The 27,510-nt window shown below is 39.7% G+C and overlaps 1 protein-coding gene across 1 annotated transcript in view; it reads right to left on the bottom strand.

Moving 5' to 3' along the window:
- The window catches only part of PLXNC1 (plexin C1), a 70,102-nt gene that overhangs the window by 24,001 nt on the left and 18,591 nt on the right, over positions 1–27,510 (bottom strand). Inside the window, exons 5-21 of the mRNA XM_015627728.1 lie at positions 26,837–26,951; positions 25,692–25,836; positions 22,309–22,378; positions 20,865–20,940; positions 20,691–20,744; positions 16,234–16,373; positions 15,018–15,197; positions 13,665–13,752; positions 12,523–12,729; positions 12,218–12,409; positions 8,709–8,808; positions 7,579–7,680; positions 7,127–7,230; positions 3,321–3,362; positions 2,713–2,837; positions 1,971–2,169; positions 421–567 (exon numbers count right to left, since the gene is read on the bottom strand). Coding sequence (XP_015483214.1) covers positions 421–567; positions 1,971–2,169; positions 2,713–2,837; positions 3,321–3,362; positions 7,127–7,230; positions 7,579–7,680; positions 8,709–8,808; positions 12,218–12,409; positions 12,523–12,729; positions 13,665–13,752; positions 15,018–15,197; positions 16,234–16,373; positions 20,691–20,744; positions 20,865–20,940; positions 22,309–22,378; positions 25,692–25,836; positions 26,837–26,951 — 2,086 coding nt within the window. The remainder of the gene's footprint in view (positions 1–420; positions 568–1,970; positions 2,170–2,712; positions 2,838–3,320; positions 3,363–7,126; positions 7,231–7,578; positions 7,681–8,708; positions 8,809–12,217; positions 12,410–12,522; positions 12,730–13,664; positions 13,753–15,017; positions 15,198–16,233; positions 16,374–20,690; positions 20,745–20,864; positions 20,941–22,308; positions 22,379–25,691; positions 25,837–26,836; positions 26,952–27,510) is intronic.

The following is a 27,510-nucleotide window of genomic DNA, read 5'->3' as shown; positions in this document are numbered from 1 at the left end:
AATCATTGCCTGAAGATTAGCCACAAGTAAACACAGTAGAAAAAGAAAAGCTCTGAATTCGATTCTTTCAATCATTCCTGAAGTGTAGTTTAGTTTAAATTCTAAGCGTGTTTATATTTTTGTAGTATACTTTAAAATAAGAAGTATTTTTTAATACCCTGAGACTTCATTTAACCTACTCTTTGGTGATTAATTCATGCTGTGAAGTGAGGAGTAAGTGCTATTTGTGAAACGTATATCAGTGAAACACCAGCTAGTTAAACTCTTAGCATGTTTGGAAACTTTGTCAGCAATAACATTTTTACTATCTGGGTACTTAACCACTACCTTAGTGTCTTAAGAGTCTTATTTTAGCTTCTTAGAAACAGAGAAAACATTACAGCTGCCCTTCCTGGAGAGAACACAAGCTGGCAAACATACCACTGTTTTGAATTCAGACACTTGCCACAGCAGCCAGTCTTCATTAAGAGTGTACAGGGCTTTGCAAGTTATTGCATCAACAGGTCCTTTGTTTATCCTCTGATTGAGGGTTGTCACCAGCAAATAGAAAGGCTCACCAATTGTCTCCTAGGACAGGAAAAAAATGCAAGAAACGTTTACTTTTGTAATCATTAAATGAACATGAAAAACTAGGACAAAATCAAGTGTAACAAATGGTGTTATTTCCTTTTAAGTAACTCATTATCTTGCAATTAGAAAAGAAAATCCCTCCAAGCAGATTTATCTAGTTATTTGTTTAACTCCATCTTTTGCTTTTCAGTGTGAAAGTCTCATGCAAATAGCAAGGGACATCTGGAGTGAGTGGCAAGATAGCTCACAGCCCCTTGCTGTGCACAAGCACACTACAGACAAGCTGCTCCTACTCCACCTGGCAGACACTTCCTAGTTCCACCAAAGAGTGGGTGGGGGGGTGAGACACGCACATGTTCACATGCCTACTTCAGCTACTTCTTCCATTTTCAGTCTTGTGAGAAAACAAGCTATCAACTAGTTTCCTTTCAAACTGGTGTCAGAAAGGGGTTTCTGTCTCTGAAAAATGTCTTGGGAGCAAGCTGGTGGGACTTACCCTGGTGCATCAGCAAAAGAGGAAATGAACCGAGGCTTTGCTCTCCTGCCTAAACCCCAGGGCTCAGGAGAGCACCTGAGAAAGGAAGGATGTATCTCTATTTTCACGTGACACCATTCCTGCAGCCCAGCTAAGGCATCTCACTAGCACAGCTCTGTAAAAATAAGTGTCTGGTGTATTGAGAACATATCTCTGACAGTTCCTTGGCACTCTCCTTGGCTCCAGCAAACTGCTGTGAGCTGCTGAGCCTCAAACAATTCTGCTGCTGTATTAATGCAAGCACTGATGAGAGTGATACCAAGTGTGATAGAATCACATTGATAAGAGAGACAGGAAGAGTAACCAAGCACTGAAACCAAGAACAAAGTTTTATCAAGTTACTAAAAGAAACAAACATTAAAACGAAACTAAATTCATATTTTGTTTTCATTTGAAGTAATTTAGGTCTTGAAATCTGTAATACTGCTTGGAGGTTGAAAAGTTTGGAAAGAAGTTTTGTTTTCCAAAGGATGGCAATCCTTAAATCTCCATTTCTTGGTAGCTTTCCAACAATTTGCAGAGGGCTACAGCTGCATTTTAACAAGTGTATCAGTCTTTTAATACGATCACAATACATCTCACTGGGCTGAAATGTCTGGTGTGAGAAACAGATATGCTGGAATTACAAAATTACCCAAATCTTGGCCAAATACATAACACGATCATTGCTTGGAGATGTGCTCTTTTCCTGCATCGCACTGATGGCAGCCAGCTAAGCCACCCAAACTAGAAGAGTGCACACTCATAATGTTAAATGCTAGACTGATTCCTTTAAACTGATCCCTGTGACAGCTCCTATGGAAAAAAAAAATCAATTAAAGAAATTCTCTGCGTATCTTAATGGAGTGAAAAGATGAACACGTACCCGGAGAAATCCAGAAAGGCAGACAGACATCCAGTTTGTCAGCAATTTTTCCACCACAGATTCAGTTCGTCTGAGCAGGAGCTTAGGCTGTACATTGCTCGACTGCTCCATCAAGTCCCTTGTCAATACTTCCAAAATATGGGTCAGATAAACTAGCTTAGTTTGTAATGCAATAGTCAAGAAAGATGCAAACAAGCACCTGTGGGGGAAAAAAAAAAACAATGCTGTAATTCCGGAATTTCTCTTCCCAGTCATCTTTAATAAATGAAACACACTTTAGTGCAGTTCATATCCTAAGTTTTTGCTCCTCAGGCACATAAACTGTCCACTGTTCTCTACAAAAATATAAAAAATGCAAGTCCATCTGCTTTTGTGACTATTTTTTAAACACAGAACGTGCATCTCTAAATTTAATTTTGCAGAACACCTGCTTCAGTGACAGAACATTTCTAAACTGTAGAACTGTTGATCTAACTGCAGGAAGTGTTTACAGTTTTGAACTGAGCTTTCCTGCTCCTTTACCTCTTTGTTTATATGTACAAACATTCCAATTTCTCTTTAATTGCTTGTTTTAATGGCAATGTTTTTTCTTCCTCAGTATGTGCAGATGGAGAAGGAAAAATGCTCCAGAGTGCTCTAAGCTTGTTTTGCAAAAAACAGAAAATACATTTGTGCTACAACCCATGTTGTTTTTTCCTGCTAATTCTTTTTCTTGAAGATGATAAGCATAATCATACTATACCTGTCTTTCACTGAGAAATTTTTCTGCTTTTCAAGGGTGTGAATGAGAGTAACAAGAAAGTTCTTGTTACAAATTAAAGCATGCAACATGTTGAAGCTTTCATCCTTGCTCGTTTGGTCTCTGCTCTGGAATAGTTAAACAAAAATAAGCAAACTGTAGTTTGGCTGTGATGGATTCTTAATGCTCAGAAAAAATGGAAAGCAACATATGGGATAAGATTCTGGCCTTATTCAAATTAGTGGGAATTTTGCATTTATTTAAAGGGTCTCAGGATTTTACCAAAAATGCACTTGTGTTTGTGTAAACATAGAATATACACATGCAGAGCATACATTTTCCGCCCTATACACAAAGCAATGCCAACAGTTAAGTTTGACCACCATTTCCCATGATGAGATTCTGTTTTATTTAAGTCAAATACACACTGAATGACAGCATCTTACATTTCAAGTTCTTTGTACATATAAATTGATGTAACCCTCCTCATGGAGAAAAGGGAACATACTGAAAATGCAAGCTGATGTGTTCAAGGACAACACTGAGAGAAGGGATACAATCATTCTTAAAAAAAAATATAAATTAAGGCATAGCACACTACATCAGCTTACCTGTGGCATTTCTTCACTGAAGATGGATGCAAAGCCTCCTGACTAAAATATAAGGGGATATTTATCATTCATAAGTACACCAAAAGTTTCTAACACATGTATGTTTAACACACCAAGCATGTTCTTGATACTACTTGAAATAAAACAATGGAAATGCCGACTTCTAGAGCAGATACAATATAAAAACTCTACACAGTAACTTCTGCAAAGGTGCTGCCAAAGCTCACTGGAAAGTAAACTCTCAAAAAATGACCTGGTATCACCTTCAATGTGCTGTGTGTGTTACTCGATGCTGCTGAGCTGCACTAGCATGGCAGTCAAACAATGCTCCCCAGGAAGAGAGAGCTGTGTGTCACTGCCATCTGCAAATGTGCTGGTGTGCAAAGGGTGCTGCAGGCTGCATCCTTCCTGGGTGGCAGCAATAGCCTTTGCTGTACAGGGCTGCTGGTAACGAAGTGACACTTGAGCTCATCTGCTTCCATTCATTTCAAGGCACTCCATGAATATTCACTGATGAAATCTCCAGGAGGTCCACGCTGGCAGTTTCCACGGAGGCACAGGTGCTATCATACATCCAGTCCTAGGAAAAGCTCTCCCACAAAACAAAGCCCCCAGTTCTCAAACACCTTGTCAATGCCTCTTGAGCAACAATATACACTATTTACTGTCATCTGTTTTAACTGTCATGCTGGCAGCCTCTAGTTTCCTTACAGATCACAGAATGGTTTGGCTTATAAGGGACATTAATGATCATCTAGTTCCAACCCCACTGCCATGGGTAGGGTTATCTTCTACTGGACCAGCCTACTTAAATCCCAGTCCCATCTAGCATTGAACATTTCCAGGGATGGGGCACCTACAACTGCTCTGGACAACCTGTTCCAGGGTCTCATCATCCTCAGTGTAAGAAATTTCTTCCTTATGTCCAATTTAAATTTATCCTCTTTCAGTTTTAAACCATTAACCTTTGTCCTGTAACTACAGGCCCTGGTAAAAAGTCTGTCCCCATCCTTCTTATAAGCCCCATTTTAACTGAAAGGCTGCCTTCCTTTCTGAAGGCTGAACAATCACAGCTGGCTCACACATTCTTCATAGAAGAGGTGTCCCAACCTTCTGAGCATTTTCATTGCCCTCCTCTGGACTTGCTCTAAAAAGTTCATGTTCTTCTTGTGCTGGGGAACCTCAGAGCTGGATACAGTGCTCCAGGTGGGGTCTCAGAGGGAGAGAGAGGGAGAATCACCTCCCTCAGCCTGCTGGCGATGCAGCCCAGTGTATGACTGACTTTGGGCTGTGAGCACACACTGGCATTTCACATCGCATTTTTCATCTACATACCTGATTGTTCATCCCTCCCTTTCCTCATTCCTCCTGTTCTACTCTACCCTACCAAACTCTTCTTCCTCTTCCTCCACTGGCTATTCCCATTTCTCCAGAACTTCTTCAGCAACCCTAACACCAACTACCAATAAAAGACAAACGCACGCGTGCGTGCACACAGAGTAAAAGAACCAGAATGGTGTTAAAGGTTAAAAATGTGTGTGAACAGGGAGCAAACATCAGAGCATTACACCAAACAATGTGTGAAATCGAAGGAAAACAGAAATAATAAGACAAATTTAACATGCAAAGCAAAAATCAGGCTTAGCATCAATAATATTTTGATATAATGTCCATTTAACACCTACAAGCATTAAAAACTATTAAGCCATATTAAATATAGAAAACTGATGCAGTGAGAAGCAAGACTCTTAAAACAAAGATGGGGTCTATCACTCTTAATTTTACGTTTTGGAGTCCCTCTTTAAGCAACTTTTCCCATCCTAAGGGAGATGCCTCAGACAAATGGGATGAATTACTTTCCTGAGCTGCCCATCTCTGCACTGACTAAAGAAGACGCTCAGTGAACAACTTCAATTTCCATGCTTAAACAGCTTAGATGATACAAAGCCCATCAATCACACTGGGGGGCACAAAGAGTGCAATATGGACATAATTCAAACACATGTGGTTAGTGAAGGAAGTGGTGGTTTGACACTTTGACCCTTCTGTCAACCCTTCTGACACACTCAGTTGCAATATATACCCCACTGGCTTTTCTGTTCATCTATAATATTTGTTCAGTGGAACACTGCTTTTCTGCCACATTCATACAGCGCTAGGCATGTTTGGACACTCCTGCAATGTAAACAGTAACTACTTAGCAGAAAAAATTGGCATACAACACATTAAGTAACTTGTCTGACACTGTATGTTTGTAGAGAGCTAAGAGTAGCAAGTGTACCTTCGAGGGATAAGTATTTCAAACTGAGTCAAAATCCAACTGAAATATTTCCAGGGCGTGCAGCGGCATGAGACTCAGCAAAGCAAAACAGAAAACCTTCCCATTTTTACTTTACAGAATGCAGCAGAGTGGAAAACTTTGCCTTTTCTTCTTTTCATTTGCAGAGAGCACAGTATTTAGGTTGAGTCAGCTTCTACAGACTATTACTGTTTTGACAAGGGAAAGTATAGGAAAAGGTATATTCTTAAGAATAAAACTGCTATTGTAATGCTAATATGCCTGACAACAAAACAAACAGAATGGAAAGAGATGCAAGAAGTAAAGTTTCCTTTCCACTTTCTTCAGACCACTTGGTGACCCTCTAAAAATCAGTCTGGGGGCATAACAGTAGCACCAGCAGAGATATTCCCAGTGTTTTTTTGTGTGAGGACTGGACTCAAAGCATACAAGGATTCTGCATTATGCAATTGCTAAATATTATTCTGCCTTAGTGTCTGGTATTTGGTGTTTTACAAACACCAAAGGCCCTGATTCTGCACTGTCACATGTATTTATCACAATGAGTTTTTACTAGGATCACAAACAGCAATAAAGTGAAGCAGTGTGCAGACAAGAGTGCAAGACTTGGCTGCAGCAGTGATGAGAAATACATTAAGCCTGGTGGGTAATTCACATCCATACCACTTATGACCTAAACCAACCAAGTTTCTACTTACTGGTGTCAGTCACACAGGAAAATATCACCAGTTGAGAACACAGCTTCTGCCAATTGGATAAATGCTCATAAGCACTGGTTAACATCACAATATAATATTGAAAGCTGTGGCAAAGGCACTTATCAGTATCATAATGTGCCACACATGCAAAAAAAAATATAGTAAGAGAAGTAAAACGTTCAAGAGAACACCTCTTTGGTCATCTGATGCAGTGGCACAAGCTGCTTCAATGAACACTGAAAGTACCTGCCTCTAAACTGGAAAACCTTAAGTACTTATGTCATTTCTAAGCATTTGAGCTGCACCCCTTTGAATCAACATCTTACCATTTCTGTCAGTGCCTTGGTGTAGAAAGCCAGCACCATCTTAGAGCCATTTCTTCATCCCAGAAGTCTAATTAGGAAGTGTCTTGATGTTAGCTAGTATGTTAGCTAGCCTGACTGTTACTTTAATTAGCTACAGCATTGGAAGTGAAAGCATGGCAACAAAAAAAGCAATGGATAAATTATAGTTTAGTTAGAGATGGCCTGAAAGGAAAGCAGCTCAGTGAGGCTGAATAAAAAGAAATGGATACACACACAACCCTTGAAAATTCAAGAATCTTGCTTTATCTACAGCATAAAGGCTTGGCTAAATATAGAGATAAACAGCTTTAAGTGTTCTTTGGTAATTCTTGATTTAAGAAAAGTTTCTTGTGTGAACGAAGTGCAATTACTGCATAGTATTTTCTTTAGTTATTTGATCCTGACCTTCCTCATTTTTTTGACTATTAGACAGGGCTGACAACTGAAAGACTTGTAAATATTTACCTCTGGAAAGAAAGTTCTAAGAGCGAAGTGCTTGTAGTCAAGGAAGGGAACTGTTCCAAAACTATCCACCACATCTAACTCATCCATCTGCAGCTCAGCAAATCCTGAAAAAGCACCCCCCATCACCCCCAGAGAGTTAGTTTAGTTGACACAAAATCAGCTTCACAATTATAACTTGGCCCCAGTAGATATTCCTTAAAAAACAATTTTCAGGGAAGAGGGGTTATTTTTATAGCTGATGCTCTTACGAGATGGAAAGTAGCAATCTACTTTTTTGTTGAAGGAAATACTACATGCAATCCTATTAACTCAGCTCTATCTGCTACTGCAGTGGACACAATATTGAAGACGAACTCTGATACAGCACAAAAATATTCTAGCAGCTACAAAATGAAAATGTTTATATAATGTGTCTTGACAGTTTCAGTTCAGAAAATATGCTGCACACCTACCCTCGCGTATTTCCTTACGAATTTCATATTCCAGCAGTTCAAGTTGCTGACTCTGTTTACGAGTTAACTCTTTGGATTTGTATCTAGTAACTATGAATGCCGCTAAAAAGGTAGAAAAAGAGACTCTGAGTACAGAAATCACAGAACAGAAAACTCCTATACAAGACATATTTTATTATCAAGAAACAAAAAGATTAATGTACATTTGCACCGTTAGTTGTCCCTGTGCTAGTACCCATCAGCCCTAGTTATCTGGATCTATACCTCAACATTTAGTAAAAATTGCTCCTTTTAACAAGGTCTTGAATTGTCCACCTAACTTTATTTGAAAATGCAGCACACCCTGCAATATACAGCATGCACAGTGAGACACAGACTCTAACAACCACTTCTACTAATAGCAACCTACTTAAGGTAGCACTGATTAAACAGAAAAAACAGTTGTTATGAACAGAACATCCAGTTACAAATTGTTAACTTTTATAAAGCTTATTTAGCGAGAATAAAGGCATGACATATGGTTCCTTTTTAAAATGAACTTTAAAAAACAGGAACCAACCAAATGAACAAACACCTATACTTATTAAAATAACTAGAAATTTATCAAATACATAACCAGGCAAAAACACCCCCAAAAAAACCCAAAACAACAGGAGCACCAAGAAGAGAAAGGGGTAACTATTTACTTCCCTCAGTTTAGTAATGACCCACAAATTCCTCAATTATTCAAAGGAGACTGAGCAGAAATACCACAAACACTGCCTGAGGATAAGCAGTTTGTAAGGGAACATCTGCCCCAGGGACAGGAGGGTAGCTGAGCTCTGACAGCTGGAAGAGACCAAATTGTGACACAAGGATGTCAGTTCTGTGGCTTGCTTCTTGAAGTGGAAGTGAGCAATCCCAGCAGAGCAGACAGAAATACTGTCTTGTAACATGCTTGTGACGTGCTGCAGTCTGACAATTCAGACTTCACCACCAGAACAGAGTTAACTTTGTCCACTCTTATTGGAAACAGGGTAAAATCACCAGACTGTTTGTGACAGTTCCAGACATGTGAGTATGTACAGTGTCTGTGTCATGTTCATACCCTTCAGCAAATCAAAAGCTGATAATACATTATTTGTACTTACCTATAATGACACCCACCACAATAGGTAGCAAAATAAGAACATATAAATATATGTGTGATGATGTTGGTTTGACTTCATGCTCAAAATTTCCTAATTTGACCTGAAGAAAAGCAATGACTGTGTTAATAGAGGACAGGCATTCAATCAGTGCTTAAAATGACATTTAAAGAAAAGTATTTAAGGCACATAAAGACAATGGTAGATTATTGGGAAGACAGTAGAGGCTCAGCAAAATGCATATGGACCACCATTTACTTAACTTTTACTGTATTTGATGTTTAAGCAGGGTAACAGGGCAATGATGAAAAAATTTGGAGGTCCTTATGTACCATGAAATTTTGTCATGCTCTTGCTGCAATCTAGAGCCCTCAGATGAAAGGCAAGATCTCCCTCCAGCTTGCCAAGGGGCTCATGCACTCAGAGCCACTGCTAAACATTTTGGCACTTGACAACAATGAAGGTATGTATTTGCACACACAGTGTTACTCTGCTGAGCAGAAAAGTAAGGTTAGACTCATAATAGGAATGAGGGAAGTAGAATTTTTCATAGACACCTGGCCTACATCCCACTTCCCTATTTGCAGATGTTTCAACCTCTTTATGTTGTAGGATGTTGTTGCTGAAGGTCACTAAGAAAAAATGCAACATATGATACATGAACATGTTACAAGTACAACATCCCCAACAGTGGGCTTTTCAAAGGCAGGACAGGCATTAATTCTTAGGGATACATGAAAGTGCTGAAGTCTGCCAAATGCCAAACTGAGGCATTCACCAGTGATAATTATGGCAGAAGAAATTTCACAAAGGAGGATCTGAAAGAGGACTACAAAAGCACATAAATAAAGGGTGGCTAAAACTATAAACAGGCTAGACATAAAAATATGTTCTGACATATAAAAAGAATACCACCAAGTGCCAGGGATAGAAATGAGCTTGAGATAATTGAAAAGGAGGGTTGAGTTGAAATTATTTTGGGTTACAGCAGGGAAGGCAGAGATCTGGTGATTGCAATCAGTGGCTTGTCACAGGAGGTGAGCAGCCAGGGCAGCTGCAGACTGCCAACTGGATACTCACATCACAGCTATACAGACACAAGCAAGCAAAAAAACCCCACAGGGCTGGAAGGACACAGCCTTTGTATTTCCGGGGCTACAAAGAACAGAAAACAAAGCAGATCTATTTCCTTCATCAAATGTTACTTTTTCCTCTGATGTCTCTATGTTTTCACAGTTCCTATGCAAAGTTCTTTTGGTCTGTGCTTTCCTAGGATCCCATTAGCCTTTTCCAAGGCTCAAATACATTAGTGACTGAATACATCATCCATCCTGTGACTAATACATCTACTTTTCTAGACTTGTCATGTCTAACTGAAGACTTCCTAAAGCAGAAATTTCTGTTACTCAGCCTTGTTTATTGAAAACTGAGATAAAGCATTCACTTAATTTGCTGCTCATATTTCAATTATCTTTATTCTTCACCATAACCTTCTTATCTAGTATTTCTTCCCTTATCTTTTATCTTGCTTATGAATCACAGACTATATAAAGTACACCTGAATTAATCCAATTCCTATTCCTAAATTAATTTCATTTTTCTGCATGACATTATAAAACCTTCTCTGGACTGGTAATGCCTCTGAGCTTTATGTCATCAGCAAGTGTTATTACTGCATGCCTTATTTTTGTGTTCAAGTCAGCAGTGATATTAAAGAATATCTGTATGAACATCAGCATTGCCCAGAGTCAGCTCTCCACACACAGCATCCAGTTTTTCTAACCACTGGCACCCTCATAATCACCACATTAAATAGTTTACTGAATGACTTCCAGGTACATGTGATCTATCGTTTTTTTGTTGTTGAGGAAATCGCTCATCTTAGGAAATAAAAATATCTAGCATGATCTGCTTTCATTAAAAAGGATTTGACAATTATCCCATTTTCCACTTACCTCCAGATCTTTCATGAGTAATTCAGAATACATTATAAAGTTTTACACAGAGCAAGGATTAAATCAGCAAGCCTCCATTTGCCAGGGGTTTGGGGTTTTTTCCAATTTCAAATACTGTTTTTTTATTTGCTGCTCTCCAGTCATACATTACATCCCCTGACTGCAGCTTTATTTAAAATCTTTCCTACTAAGCCTACATTGTCATGTGTCAGTTCTCCCTCAGTGCTACAATGGGAATGATCCTGTTCCTGCTGTCTTGAGCCCTTTGATTTATCTGAATCTTGCTTCTGTCACAAGAATGGCATTTTCTACTCTGACACCTTCATGCAGACTGATCATTCTGTCTTTGAACCCACACCCAATATCTTCTTTCTTCTGGAAAACTAAGGCAAGAGATACATTTATTCTTGAGCCAAACTTATCTTTTATACCCATCTTATCCTTTTTTTCCAGTGGCCCTACTTCTTCTATTATGATCTGTTCATAAGGTTTAAAAAACATGTGAGGATTTGCTACTCCGATATTTTTCTTATGCTGGAGAAAAAAAATTGAGGTACTAGAAGTGCAATGTTACATGATAACTATTGCATTTGATTTGCTTTAGTAAAGTGGTGACCTTTCTATAACAGTCACTTCTATGAAGTTTGCAGGATGAGCATGTGATAGAGCAAGGCAACACCGATTTTTAAATGCAACACCAAACTCAGAAAGGCTTTTCCATGCCATAACTGGCTCAGATGGCAGGATCCACAGATGGGTGGATCAGTTAAAAGTGATAAAAAATCAAGAATAGCTTTGTTAATCTTTACTATGAGCCATATGCCTTGAAGTCAATAGAGTTATTTCAGATTTATACCACAACACACTGCAGTAAGAGTCTGACATAATTTTTCTCCTTCACAAATGGTAATCATAGCATTTAAAAAAATTCATATCTTTATCTTATTCATAGAGCAAATATTTTAAGTTGCAATTCAGCTTTGACATCTATGCTAATGTCCTTATATTTGGGCCTGGATTTGAAAATGCTCAAAGCATTTTAGCCTTCCCTGTGAACACTGAATTTCACCCCCTTTTTCACCCAGAAATGCCTTCTGTCTCAGTGGTGATCCCTTAGACAGACCCTTACCTACTTTAGTATGAAAAAGTGACTGGGAAAACACAATCCTTTTCCTCATGGCCACAGTGGAGAATCAGATATTACTTACATCTTAGATCTGCTTACAGATCAAAGATGAGGGGCTCTCCTGGAGACAGTGATGCTGTTCCAGTGATGTCTGTTCTGCAGGTAAGAGGTGTGACAAGCTGCTGGTCTCCTGGAGCTCAGCAGCAGCGAGTCCAGCTGGGACTGCAAAGCTCAGACTCTGACACCACCCCAGCAGCCAGACAGAGAATGAACTCAGTTCTGCCAGCGGTACCTAAGCCAGGCAAGCACGCTTCAACATGAAGAACAAAACTGCACTACCAAATACCATGACAGCATTAATGATACGTTTTACTACACTTGTATAAACATTCAAACAATGCTAAATTGCAACAAAAGGGACTTGTACTTACAAAAACTTTCACTGTGGAAAAGTCAATCTTGTCGGTTCCTTCCCTTTTGAATTTGCACAGTATGGTGCTACGGTCTGGCTTTTTGGTAATATTTTGGACACTGAACCATATCTTTTTGGTCTGTGCACCAGTCATATATGACAGATAAACTTCTACCTCTGTTTTAGAAATATTCAAGTTATCATTTTCTTTCTGGAGGGAAAGAATTGAAAACAAACATCAGTCACTAAATACAGTAAGAAAAAAAAGTTATCTCCAAACACTATTTTAAATTAGGTACTGTAGTTTATTATTTTGAAACTTACATATATTTTTAATTCCAGATCAGGATCCAGTTCAGTGTGCAGCTGGTAGTTAATGAACACTGGGTCTGGGTGATAGTGTAATTTGACACATGGTATAAAGGTAGTATCCACTTTTAACATCATATCAACAACTTTACCCTCTGTTGCATGGCTCAGGCTTGGTGTTAAGTAATGATACTCAGATGCATTTCCAGGACACCTAGAGACCTAGAAATGCAATAGCAAAGCTCTAACAGTCATTAAATACTCAACAGTGGGTACAATTACAAACAGAGGCACTCAAACTCATTTTAATATTTTCCTGACTTCACACAGATACCTGCTAAGCCTCTTCTCTGACATCAGGGCTGCATGCAGAGCACCTGGAAAAATTTCTGTGTTGAGCCCATGTCTACCTTTAAGTGAATTTGTCACACACTCTGCACGCTGCTTTCAGGCTGATTGCTCACTGCTAAGGTAACTATTTCCTGCAATGAGACAGGAATTGTGACAATGGATTTTCCTTCTTTCCCCTCAATACAGGTGACAAGCTCTTATCACAAGGTGATAAGACAAGCTCTACAGCACTCCTAGGCATTTGCTCTTTCTAACTTAACTCCTGAGAGAGGGGGTTGCTACAATCATCATAGCATTGGGCCATTGTTTACTCCACTGGATGATGCTGCTGTGTTCTGGTCTCTGTGTTGCAAGGGTCAGCAAAGTGCTTGCCTCCTCACAACCTTGGAGAAAGGCTTTCATCCCAACATCAGCTCCAGCCTCCTGCCCCTCACTGAGGCAGTGGCACCATTTGGGCTTTCAGCACAGAGCCAAAGGGAAGTATAGCACTCCCTCCTCTGACACACCCATGTGTGGAGACTAAGGAGACTCAAAAAGGACACATTTGGAGCAAGTCCTTAGACCACAAACAAAAGCTCAGGGAATTAATGCAGGAGAACAGCTGATGTGTATTTGTGATTCTGTACTAAGAATGTGTATAACTGTAATCCTCTAAGTAGTCTTATTTATTTCAGCAGGGTGACTCACAAGTCCCTGGCAAGTGGTTGGAAAATGCTGAGGTCTCCTCAAATCTTAAGAACAAAACCAAATGCTAACCTAGAGGTGAAGAGACCTCTATTTGGTATTACAAAGGAGATAAGACTTACTGTGAGGTTTGATCTCTGGTCATCTGAAATAATCACACTGTCCACCACATTAAAATTTCTACCAGTTGTAGTAATTTTGCGACCACCACTGCAAAAGCCAAAGCAAAACAAAACAAAAACAAACATGGGGAGAAAGGGAAGTTAATATTATCTCTTTTCCCACAAACATGTCCTGCATTAATCCTGTTGTGAATAAACTACTCAAGTGCATTTTGCTTTGGTAGCAGACAACACGAAGTCAAACTGCAGAAAAAGATAATCTGAGCTATGCAGTGTACTTCCTCTCTTTCTTTATAAAATAATGGTAAATACTTTTGCTACCCCAAAACAACATGACTTAATTGCTTCCACACGTATACCCCTTTTTTTCAGGGACTCTCCAACTTTTTTTCTATTTATGCAGCACAAGAACTAGACCATGATTAAATATTCTGCCTCGAAGAAAGAGCATCATGGTGTTTCACTGCCCCAGCCTGTGCTTATTCTTGCCTTCTTCCGGACCAGCCCATCATGCCAGGCACCTCACAGGAAACATTCTCGGCGGTGTTCAGACCATCTGTCTCAGCACACAATGGTGCTTGTGTCTGAGGGCTCTGGCTCACAATTTATGCTGTACAGAGTTGGAGTGGCTTAAGGTATTATTAATTTCCAGCTGCCTGAGCTGCCTCTCACCTGGAGATGAGGGCACGCATCCTGGCTGCTCAGTTGCTGCAGCTGTCAGCCCAACCCATTACCTCAAATCCTCACTCGACAAGATATCAGATTCAGAATGTGAGAACAGGTAAAAACTGTGAAAGCAGAGGGAGAGGTGGAAAGCTGTGCCAGAGAATATCCTTTAAATCATCCTGTAAGTCTTTCACCAGATCTGTGAGTCTCCTGCAGAACACAGCAAAGGCTTGAAAAGGGCTCTTTTGGCTTTAGGGAATCATATTGTAAAGTAAGTCTGTGTACATCAGTGCAATGATGATTATTTTCACTTCACTTCCAATCCACTGATACTTTATACTGTTTCACAGATGAATGCCGTATTAGCATCAAGAAATCAAACTTAATTTGAGTTAGAATTTATGCATGCTATCCGTATTTTGGGTTTAGGCTTAGTAGGGATAGGCTACTTTTGACTTCTATAAAGGAGACCTGAAGTGGGCAGAAGAAGTCTACAGAATCCATCTTGCAGCTACTATAACCCTATCTGTTAAATCACTTCACAGGCTTAAATTCATCCAACACAACAGGTTACAGCAGTCTTCAAAGCTTGCTTCATCTGCGGTCTGGCCAAGGAAGAAGGCTCATATTGGCTCAGTGCAACTACATTTGGATAAGTACATAAAAACTACACAAAGACAAACCTACCTGATCCAGGAGGTATTTGGTGTAATTCTAGTACATGATGGTAGTGAAACGTAATGCAGGGTCATTGGTGGTGAACATTTTTTCCCATTAGCCTGGATACATATACTTTTGGCCTCTTTACGTGTTGGTGGGAGAGCAAATGTCATTTGTGTATCATTTAGCACATTTCTAACTTTAATGCTGGAGAAGAAAGAAAACAAACACTGAGACACAGATGCCACTCATTGGTGTTACTACACTAAGCCTATAGCCTACAGCAAGTGGCAAGGAGAAAAGAGAACTGAATTTCTGTCTGAGCTGCCAGATGGAGGTGGAAAGAGAGCAGGGAGTTGAAGAAATAAAGTAGGGCATCGTTTGAATGAAGTTGCTATGTGACACAATAATCACAGAAAACAGTATAGATAATCAGCCCTGGGATGAGGCTATGTAATGCAATGTGTGACTGTGCTGTTTACTGCATACTTCATGCTACCACCATGGTCCATGAGCCAGTCAAGAATAACAATCTTCATTTTCCTTTTATTTCTTCTTTTTCTTTCTCTCTTTCCTCACATTTTTTCACTCCTTCCTCTTTCTCTCTACTTCCTGTCTTACCCTCCCTCTCTCCTTTTTTTTTTCTGTGGTCCCCTGAAAACTTATGGTTGAAGCAAAAACTGAACACTACCTTTTCAAGTGCTAGCTATGTAAAATGGGCTTCCTAACCACAGGCAGCCATTGCAGCTGCACCTGAAAATAACTGATTCAGAATAAGAATGCCTAATTATCTAGGGGTTTACACTGTGTAATCATCAACAGAAAAATTTGAGCTGTACTAGAGATTTCCTTCCCTGGCATGGTGTCTGTGCTTTACAATCAGAATCCTAGAATATATTAGGAATATTTTGAAGCAGAGGAGATTCAAACAAAAGCTGAGGTTTTCCTGTGACCTAACTACTTGATGCCTTCTAGAAGGCACAGAGAGACACAGATACAAAACTGTCCTACTGCTGCTGAGAGAATTGACAACTCATCCATCCCTTGTGTTGTACTCAAACACCAAATTCATTTCCATCCTTTGGTAATTTAAAGTGGAAGTATAAGTAAAGGAATGCAGAGCATCCCCTGCTCTGCTGAGGAGAGGTACATGACAACTGTTCACACAGCCATATTGCTAGAGCAAAATGGATATAATTTTCACCACGCAAGGTACATAGTGTTACTTTTTGGTTTGACTCACACGTCTGGTTTACAGCCAGTGATTCCAGTCAGTATCAGTTTTATGCCTGATGCACGTGTAAAGTTTTCTCCTTTGACTGTTATTTCACTTTTGCCTAATGTAGAAATCCACAAAGGTTCAATGGATTGAATGCTGATATGCTATTAGGAAAGAAAGCAAAACAAGATCTGGTTATGAAAAGGCTGGGCAGATAAGCAACAGCTGTAAAAACAACCACCACTCAGGAATGCAGATTTTATGGCATTGGGATACATTTTTATTATTAATTTCAGATCCTGTTAAACTTAATCCTGGGAAGCAGTGTCAATCACAACTTCATTACAAGCCAACTATTTTTACCTACGTATTTTATATTTCAATTTAACTAATAACAAAGTTGCCCAAAGCAATCACAGTCCTTTAGTAGTAGGCAGCATAAAAACCCAGCTTGAAATGATACGTTTCATGTGACCCCTGAAGAATTAAAAAACAAGGCAAGACAAAACCCATGGTGCTGTCACTATGAGAGATCAGATGAACAAATGAAGGCATCTTTCGTGACCTGAAAAGGGGAAGCAGGGTCAAATCCTCGAATGAAAATTTGAGAAAGCGCCCCAGAATTAGCTTTACTAGAAAGTCTTTTCAAAGTCATACATAGAACTAAAGGTACAAAACAACTGCAGGGGAGTCTTTTGGTATCTCATTTTTACGCTAAGAAGTTCTCCAGCATTTAAAAATAACTCTAGTTTGCCGTGATGTTGTCAGTCTTGCAGAAAAACTGTGCTTTTCTTTGTCTATATTTACTTACTCTAACTTACTAACACTACTGAGCAAGAAGAGGTATTTTTTCCCTACTGTATTCACTTGATATTTTTGATGGCATCTCATGTTTAACCAGTTTTGCTGCTTCCCCAGTTTTACAATCACACAGACGGCTTCCTCTCCATCTTTCAGACAACAAACTGAAACATTCAAAAAAACAGGAAAATACGCACGTGAAACCACAAACTGTTTGGGACCTTCTCAGGCAAACCTTTTAGCTCAATTTTAGACTAGTTTAAATTGAGCTTTTAGAGCACTGTGATGATCCTGGTTTTTTGCTTGCACCTGCGGACACATTCACTGGGAAGTTCAGTCTTCCTGATCCTGTTAAGGATGCTGGTGCAAAGCCTCTAGGAAAGTCCATCCCACAGGTTTTTCTCACCATTAATCATTTCATGTACCCAAAACAGCGCTGATAAGGACTTTGGGCTGGTAGCCTGAGGGGACCACCAGGGTCACAGCACTTTGACCATTTCAAAAAGGTCTCGGCACATTGTTCCCACATGCTATAGTTCACTGGATGCCAGAGCACTCCAGAGCAAATGAGGGATCTGTCACCACTGATTGAAAGCTGCAACTTGTGCCTTAGGAAAAGGCCAGAGAGTGCAAAGGCTGGGGCCAGGGGGCCTGCAAAAGGGCCACCAAGATGACCTCTCATATTGATAATAGAGGAAGGCAAAGAAAATCCCTCACAAACAGCCGGCGGGGGAAAATTCACTCCCACAATAATCTGGAAATCAGTTTAATTCTTGAGACAAAACAACTGAAGCAAAAATCAAAGCCAGCAAACCACTTTTCTTCCCATGCATCCTCTCCTTCTGCTTGTGTCCAACCTCCAGTGCACCAAGGACAGCCAATATCCTCACACAAATCCAGAAGCCAAATACCACACAAAGGAGGAAAACACAGCTTTGGGTTCTCACTGCTAACCATCAGGGAGCCCTGAAGCACCAGAATCCCACAGTATCACACGAAGACGTGGAGATCCCCCAGACAGCACCAGGGCTGTGAACCCTGGTGAGAGAAATGCCAGGCACCCATTGCTCAGGGGTGCAGCAGGGCTCCCACTGGTCTCTTTGCCAGGCACCAAACACCAGAGTGCTTCAGATTACCTGCCTTGCTTCCTTTCTTAGCCCATGAAGAAACCATGGAAAGGATTGTTCACTCAGAAAGTTTCAGCCCCCTCTGAAACCATGCCTTCCCTGAGGTTACACAGCACAGACTCCCTCATGGCATCCTGCCCTGGCCTCATGGAGTCAGTGCAGTCACAGCACTGAGGTAAGATGACCTCAAGAGTCTGATTCCCACCCAGCTTGACCACCATAATCTGCCTCAGCAGCAAAAGAAACCAATAATTTCCTCACTGAAGGCAGGAAGGACCTTCTGCATCCTCCCTGGGGTCTGCAGTGCTCGTTTCCCCAGTGCCAGCCAGCCACTGACCTTCCAGTTGCTAGATGGTAGGGGGAGCAATGCCCAGGGCAAGAGGGGCCAGAGCAGAGAGGCAGAAGGATATTTATAAAAATCACTAGTTGTGAGGCATGTGATGAAAGTGTAAACATGCAAAGAGACATACAGGAAGCGTGCACCAGGTCCTCAGGTAATGTAAATCAGCACAGCCCTGTCAGCTTCAATAGAGTTCCATATTTCTGAGCTGCAGCCTCCTCCCCCCTCCCCTGGACAGTCCTAACACTTCCCTGGGGCTGTGTGATCCGTGCCAGCACATCCTCAGAGGTGTGGCTAGCATGGCTGCAGGTCTCAGAAAGACTAGCCCAAGCTAAGAGGTGTCTGCCACCCTGGGGAGTCCCTCTCTGGCACAGCCCCTCCTGCACAGGGCCTGAAGAACTGGATCAGGGAACTGGCCTAGATGAAAAATAACCTGCTGAAAGATAACGGTGATTTCCAGCCAAATCAGTTCCCTAGCCAAGCGTACTCAATCCAACCACTCCAGCTGCTGCTCCGGCAGGGGAGGGGGAAGGTGCACGCATAGAAACCAGCAGCTGGAGTCAGGAGGAGGGCTGGGGCTGGCACTGAAAAAAGTATATTAATCTAAATGCTCAGCTGGGGTTGTGGGAAAACACAAACCCTCTTTCTCTACTCTCCAGTATGTTCTCCTTATAGCGCAAGCAGTCAAAGGAGAGCAGGATTTCAAATGCAATTTCAAGCTCTCTGAATGGATCAATCACTTCTAAATAAACATCTGCCTTTGCACTGCCTCTGGTGCTTTCACTGCCTTGTCCATCACTGTCTTTCCAAGATAAGGCATGTGGAAGAAAGCCATCTCCTAGGCAATTCCAACTATTTACCAATGTCAAATTAATGCACTTGGAAGCAGAGCAAAGAAGAATTTTTTCTGTTCTTTCACCAGACATAATGCTTTAAATGCAGATCGAATCCAGAATATTAATGCTCAGAAGCACAAGTATTACAATCCCACATGTCTCTGTGAAAAACAAGATGTGTTTTATGATTTTGTTTAAGAAACATCAGCTGAGCAGCTGAATTTAAGAGGTAATCCCTGTCTTGAGAGGTAGAAGTTTGAGTAGTTCTAAAGAAACACTTAGAGATAAGAACACAGTCACTATTTATAACAACGAAGCATCACTCACAGAAAAGCTGAAACCAAAAAGTGTGGGCAGCAAATCTCTATGTACTTACTCATCAGTCAATTTTCTCTCCACTACTCATTTCTTCTCTAACACCTGCATGTCATAAGCAACCACTGATAAAAAGATCACTCAGTTTTATGAGAAAACAAAAACATTTTGATTTCATAAAGAATGAAGGGATAATCTTGTGGTTAAAGGGCTGACCTATGATCAGAAGGTTAAAGGGCTGGCCAATGAGACAAATAATTTAGATTTTATGCACACATAGTGTCTATATGAATTCTGTAGAGAATTCAGCAGGTATTTTGGCAGGACTAGTGAACTTCTTCCTTCCCAATGATCCAGCTTGTGTGGATCCATCTCCAGTTTTGTCTACAGCCTGGAAACAAGGAAAATTTTTCTGAAAGTGTGAACCAGAGATTTACTAACACCCATGGATTTCAGTTCCTGGACTCATCCTGAAGCCACTTCTCTGTTATGCAGAAACTGGGTGGCACATCCTCCCCTTCCTTCTGCTCCCCTGGCAGCTGTTTCAGGAGAAGCTGTGATCTGGCTGCATAAAATGAGGAAGAGGTTTGAGACTCAGAAGCTTAGTTTCCCAGAGTTGGCTGTGACAGCAGAACTGAAACATGCTTTTATATCTAGGTAAGATTTTAAGCCTGAAATGTTCTCCTTTTTTGTTGTTGTTGTTGGTCAGCTCACATGTTCCAGCCCTCTGCATGATGGTTCCCGTGGAGTGACTAAATCCAGCACACAGGGACTTTGGCATTTAAAGCAATCTTGTAAACACTGCATCTACAGGTAGGCACATGACAATTGCAGTGTTTGCTGTCTCAATGCCTGCATCTGAAACACAAGTTTTTGCTGATACCTTTTAACACCAACAGAACACTAAGGAAAAGTATTAGCAGTCCAAATTCTGCATTACCTTACTTTGTGAACGACTGCCTACTCATCCATATCTCTATTTTTTCTGCATAGTCCTCCCATTTTAAATAATTTTCTCCCTCAGAGAGCCTTAATAATGCTGATCTTAAAACGGTAACTAACCTCTGTTTTCCGCACAGTGGTGATCCCCTTGGAAACAGCTGCACTGCAATCATCCTGGAAAAAAATAAGAATTTCTCCATGTCAATATAAAAAAGAGACAGATTGCTGCTCCAATGTAAAAAATACAATAAAAAGCCATCACAGGGGATTCCAGTTTTCCCCAGCAAACTTCACCTGGCAGGTGGTGACAGGAGAGACACGTATCCATTTGCAGCTGGCACACTCACCCTTGTGTATACACCGTGAGCAGCTGGTAACACAGAAACAGAGTTTTTGTAAGACACGGGAACTCAATCCAGATTCAGCCATGAATGTCAAATTTCAAGTGACAGAAAAAAGCGTAAACCCAAGGGAAAAACCAAGCAAACATGTAATGAAATGGGTAAAAGTCTGTTTACCCTCCAAGCCTACTGTTCTGCTGTACTTATTCTGAGAAGAAATTTAGTATGAAATACAATCCGTATTGAGATGCTGAGAGTCATTAATTTCAAAAAAAAGCAGGAAGCAGAGGAAACACTTTGTGTTACATTTTACTGTGATTTACAGTACATGAGTGGCCAGGTAGTACTTTTTAACCATAAAAGGGAAGAAAACCATCACTGATTTTTTTCCAGCTTATCTGAATCTCTGTTCTATGCGTACAGTGCTAGGAAGTATTGCCAGCTTGCTATTGCCTTCATCTACCAAAAAATATGCTTGTTGGAAGACTAGTTTGTCCCTGTCTTGCTCTGCAATGCTTCTACCAATACGGAAGAGAGCCAAGAGTAGCACAGTCCCTCCCCAAACGTGCTGAGAAATGCTCTGATTTAGAGAAAGACAGATCCTTCCCTGTGCTCCTTCAGGGACAGGGAAGTGATGTGCCACTTCCCAAAAAGAAAGTTTTATTTCATCCCAGGTGCTTCTGAATTAGCCTTTTTGCATAGGGGAGGAGAATTCTGAATGGGAACACTGCAGTTACCTACAGCATATATTAGCCAGATCTTTCTAAATATTAACAACCACCTATCATAAAGTGTTAGGCCACGTACTGGGCATGAATGCTTCCTCTGCCAGCTCTCAACAAAGAGTATGAAAAATAATGTCTAAAGAACAATAGGTATTCATTATTCCTATTAGCAGATTAGATGTTACTTTCTGGTTTAATTATATTCATGTTACCTGTGGACCATATTTAAATTGCATCTGGGTCTAATTTAAAACAGCTTCACAAAGTGATTTTAAAGAATCTCTTGACTGCTCTAATCTAGGCCTTATACTGAGTACCAGGGGCCCACCTTTTACCCAAGGACAAAAAGAATTTTAATGTCATTGTGACATCCTTTATTATCTCTTCAGGCACTTGTCATAAATTCAGTCATTGTAATGACTCTCCTACAGTTAGTTTCCATGGTCCTATTAAATAAGAGAGTCATCAGAAGAAGTAGCTTTTTAAGGGAAAAAAAATAAAAGAGAAGGAGGAGGAAGTGGGCCAAGAAAACAGATCTGACTATCTTTAGTGACATGTAGTTCCTCGATAAATACAAAAATAAAGAATGATGAATGACTTTAGTTACTTTCCCACACACACACACACACACACCAACCCCACAATGAACTTTAACAAGAATCAGGCTCTTACTTTTTCAACTGAAATGTTTGTGTGATATTCCAAGAGCTTGAGGACAGTGATGCTTCGAGAACTAGACAATCTGGAAAAATGCACATGTTAGGTATATGCTGGATATTACAAGAAATAACTGTTTAAAAATAGTTTGAGTTGAAATCTCGAAGTAGCTGTTCTCTACTTGGTATGCACCTTCTCTCATACATTCACTCACACTTCTGACTGATAAAAATAGCCAGATTTTGTCCTTCCACAGCACTCCCCAGCTGAGTTATACCAATGCTTTATACACACATATTAATTAAGCTTGATGCCACCACCGTATGACAAATAAAAGTAATGTTATTGTCAGGATAGATAAGGAAATGCTACAGTGAAGCAGGGATATGAAATCATCTCTCAGAAAGCACACAGTGATATGTGGCTGTGGTATAAACCAGACCCTGAATTCAAGTCTTCTAACACACCAGACTGTTCTAATGCAAGAGACCCCACCATACCATACTTCTCTCTCTTTCTGTCTCACAGACTTGGTTTCAGAGTCTCCTTTTGTAATCTATGCAGTAGCAATTTTCATCCTATTTAAATCTTTTATGATTGCATGAGTCAATTTGCCATTATTTCAGCTAGCAATTACTATACCAACAATTCACTGGCAGCTGTGGTATGAAAGAGTATCTTCTCTTATGAGCAGAATACCACATCGAACAGTAGAATTAGACATATACCACTTAAGCCATGGTCTCTTTCATCTGTGTGCCTGCAGATGTGTAGTCTGTGAAATGAATGACTGCCTGAGATCAAATGAAACTCGTGTTTGGAGACTTTCCTGACTTCTCTGTGCTAGAAAGTAGCTAGTTTTTTAATCCAGAAAAGTTACACAGATTTTAAGTATATCTATCTTGCACAGGTAGAGAAAGCTTTGTCTTTATCACAGGCTGGCTTGTTCAGATGAAAGCCAGTTTTGCCTACAAGTGCATTGTTAATGTAGGTATCTCCTACCTCCACATGGCAGCATGGGTGTTCACTGCAAAGGTCATCTGAACTGCTTGTTAGGAACAGCCCTTGGGACCACTCATGTTCAAACACCTTACTAAATGGATAGCAGAGTTTGACTTTAATGACATTTTTATGCTTAAAGATGTGGATGAGTACAGACAGACATTCTGAAATCCTTCATCAAACACCTATGTGCATCTCCAGAAATCTAGTTACCAGCAGAAATCTGACACATTGACAATTGCCTAAATTAATATATGAGAAAGGTCTCAAGCCATGAGCTACAGAAAAAGTAAAATACTCCTAGTATTTTACTAGGAGTAGTAAGTAAAAGTAAGGAATTTATCTCCTTCTGGCAAAGCTTGTCTTTTCTTTTAAGCTTGTATGAATACCTGAAAAACAACACTGTCAAATATGCTTTCCTGATTCTGTCTGTGTTGAAATTCATGGAACCTATTATTTTCTGTATGGTCCGGGCTGACCTTTTAAAATGCATTAGACTTCACTGAGTAGTGGGTACTTTCAAAATGTTTCTTCCAGGAAATGATACCTAAAGGAGTTTTGCAAGTGCATCCTCTTGTGAAACGGAGGCCACTTTACAGGAGATACCATAAATAGTCAATGTTACTTCACATCTGAATTATCCAGTAAGACATCTCAGCTCACAGGAGCACGTGAGTGGCAGTAATACTGGCAGGCACAAGCTAACCTCACAGCCTCCTGGTTAACACTGCCAAAGGGCTCATTTTTGGCACAAAGCACAGGCAAGGTGAGCTGGCTTCCATAACAACTGTTCTCTGAAAACCTGCTAATGGAATTAAGAGGAAGCTTTAGTCTGTGAAGACAGAGAACCAAACTATGTAGTCCATAATTAGAAGAAAACATGGCTTTTGGGACTGGGTCAATAAAGGACATTTCCTTCTTAAAAATCCACTAATAGTGTTTCCTAAAGACAGCTAAACAGATGAAAATACTCATGGATATCACTCCAGCTGTCATCTTCTAGTGACAGTCTTTCCTTCTCAATTCCCAATACTGGACAGGAAACTGACACAACACTTCTGTGATGCTGGAGGAGCTTTTCCCATACAGCCTCCTGAGGTTCAAATGTTCCAAAGAACCTTCTCCAGGGGCAAGGGTCCCCAAGAGAGAGTGAGTTCTTTGTAGCACTGAGCTCTTCAGAACAACAGATCCTTGAAAATACTTGGTAACATTTCATTCCTCCTCCTACACCATGGTTCTGTAAGAGAATCATTTCATGCACAGTATTCCATGTCCTTTGGGCTATATTAATGAGCAAGAGATAGAGGCATTTGTGTGAATTTTCTGTTTCCTCTTCAAGTCACCTAAGAACACGTGGGAATCCTTGTGTTTGCTATCTGTTCCTTAGTTTAGATTCAAACTCTCACATTCTAACATAAGCAACTTCAAGAAGTTGTAAGGCCAATCTGTTAAAAAAGCTTTGTGCTTCTATACAGACTCTTGAAGAGATGCAAGGGGGATGTTGCCCTACTGTTAGTTAAGTAACGCTGCACTGTGAAGGATTATGATCAGGTCCTTGACACCAAAACCTGGAGAACAGCTCAAAAATCCAGACATTCAGTAATTTACTACTTCATTCTAAAACTTGGAGCTGCCCATTAGATACAAAAAAATTGCACATCCAATACAAACTGCTCAGGTATTTGAGAGCCATTGGTGAGCAAAGTGGTGTAAATATTATTGCAAAATGATTCAACCAATAATTCAGAAGGATGAATGAAATCAAGTCAAAAGGATGTACCCACCAAATTGCCCCTAAACCATCTCTTTTTCTTCTAATCCTCTGCACATTTTCTTACAGTGTCTAAGTTAGGTTGAAACAGTTAATTAAATGTTAAGATTATTTATTGTAAAGACATTAATAATTAGATTCTCCTCTTATTTATGCTAGTACAGTTTCTTGCAAAAACAAATTCTGTTTGCAGATTAGAGAAGAATTAAGATGGGTTAATTTGTCAAGGCAAAGCACTAGACTAATACTGCTTCAATTGCTCCAGCCAGCTTCATTGTCATTCCATTTATCTTAAGTTTCCTTAGACAGTTATTAATGGCACAATGTAAATAAATATTCTAATGCTAAAGCACTGCACTGCCACAGGGTCAACTGAAGAAGCTGCTTCCAGCCACAGGGTAATGTGAGTTACTACTTCTACAAAGGATTCCATATTAAGAAAACTTTAATCACCAAGAACAATGCGATCATACTCAAATCACTCGAAAAAATATGAATTTTCTTCTGTGATATTTAATTAAAAGCATTACATACTTTCACACTCATTAGGCCTATATTTGTGCAATACTCCCCTGTATTAAAGGGCAGTGAATAAGCATTAAATACAGGTAATAATAAAACATACCGTTATCAGTTATCATCCGAGTGGTTAGATTGCAGAAACAGGATGAATTTTTCAGCACTACATTTTCATAAAATATTTCAAGAGCTGTTACAATTTTTATCATACAGAAAGTAAGGACTTTGCTTACATTTGCAGTCACAACAACCTATAAAACAATAAAAAAAAGAATACAACAGGGAGGTTTTGTTATACTTGCTAAATAACCACCTTGTCTTTACAGAAAACGACAAACTATGAAATGCACAAAACGAAAATTTTTGTGGTGAAAGCAGACAATTCACTTTGTAAACTCTCAAAGGAGAGTGACTCTCCCAACTGAAGAAGTCATACAAAAATAGTTCTGAAAGTAACAGCATCGGTTGCTTCCAGAAATTAAATGGATCTCTATGGTATGTTAGCAAGCAGTCTTCAATAATTTTGGATTTTAAAACTAGAAATTTGCTGTGTTATATGCTGTTATATTTCTTTAAAAATATTTAAGTAACAATCTTCACAGAGAGAGATCGTTTGCATCCATAACCAAAGAGCACTTAATTATGAAACAGAACTTATATTGTAATGAATTATCCTTTGTTTCTGGCTGAGAGTGCTTTACAAATATGATTACATTAGTGCATTCAATCAGGAAATCAGAAACAATAGCGTGCAGATTAAGTGGCCAGTCACAATAGTTGATAATCAAATATTCAAGGCTGCGTGTGCTGTGAACAGATACAGAGTAAAGACTAGTATCAAGCACTTAAGAATTTGTGTTAGCATATGTGCCCCAGTGAATGTTTTCTAACTTGTTACAAAGCTCAGAACTTCCATACTGCACTTGATATACAGTTACAGGATAGATTAAAATAGCTGATACAGTGATACAATGGAAACATTGCCTGAGTTAGCATAGTGAATATTTGAATTTTTGACTTAACTTCATGGTTCATAGGCTTCTTCAGAATACTTTTCACAGGAGAGGAAGAGAACATCTACCTAATTCATACATTCAGCTTACTGAGATTTTAAAGATATTTGCCAGTTGTTGGGGTAAGAGGAACTAATATATGGAACATGGTGATAAAAGAAGACAAGCTTCAATAAGCAACAAAATTATGTATTTTAAGTCACAATAAACAAACACACATAAAACTAGGTGTACATACCTGATATTTGGCAGGGAAACTTAGCAGGATTTTCAGATCTTTATCAGGTGCATGAGAAATGTTATACCAACCATTTATGCTGTTTGAATGTGTACAATTTTCTTTTAATGTGCACCTAAAAGTATACATAAAATTATACTAGCCTCCTTATCATGCCTTTGACTTCAGACACTGTACTTCAACTTATTTAAAGTTACTGATTTTTTACAAGAACACTATTGATTTTTTTTTTTTTTTACAGGAATATGGTTATAACTGCAAAAAGCTTCAGGAAAACAATCAGCAAAATCTTCTGCTTATCAAAACTAATTACAATGCATTGATATATGCTTGAGGGTTTTGGTTAAGTCAATGGGACTCAAGCAAATATGAGATGCTTGGGCAGTAACAGTGGAACTGATAGCCTGGGATGGAATTCATCATCCCCAAATTGGCTGCTTCATTGTACAGCTCTAGATCTGATCCCCCCGCTGCCCCCCAGCCCCCCTCTATACTCTTTGGGGAGAAATATGTTCTTAAGAGTACAACACACCTACCCTGCTTTAGACATTCATACAGAAATGAAATGAACCACACTATGGAATCTGCTTATTCTCTCCAGAGGATATAAGAAGGGATGGGAGTGAAGCTCAAATGTAAAGCTATACTACAAATGTGCATAGTTGATGAGATAT

Source organism: Parus major, chromosome 1A (genome assembly GCF_001522545.3).
Source record: "Parus major isolate Abel chromosome 1A, Parus_major1.1, whole genome shotgun sequence".
NCBI lineage: Eukaryota > Metazoa > Chordata > Aves > Passeriformes > Paridae > Parus > Parus major.
The sequence above is the reverse complement of the archived record's forward strand: the minus strand, read 5'-3'. Positions and strand labels throughout refer to the sequence as shown.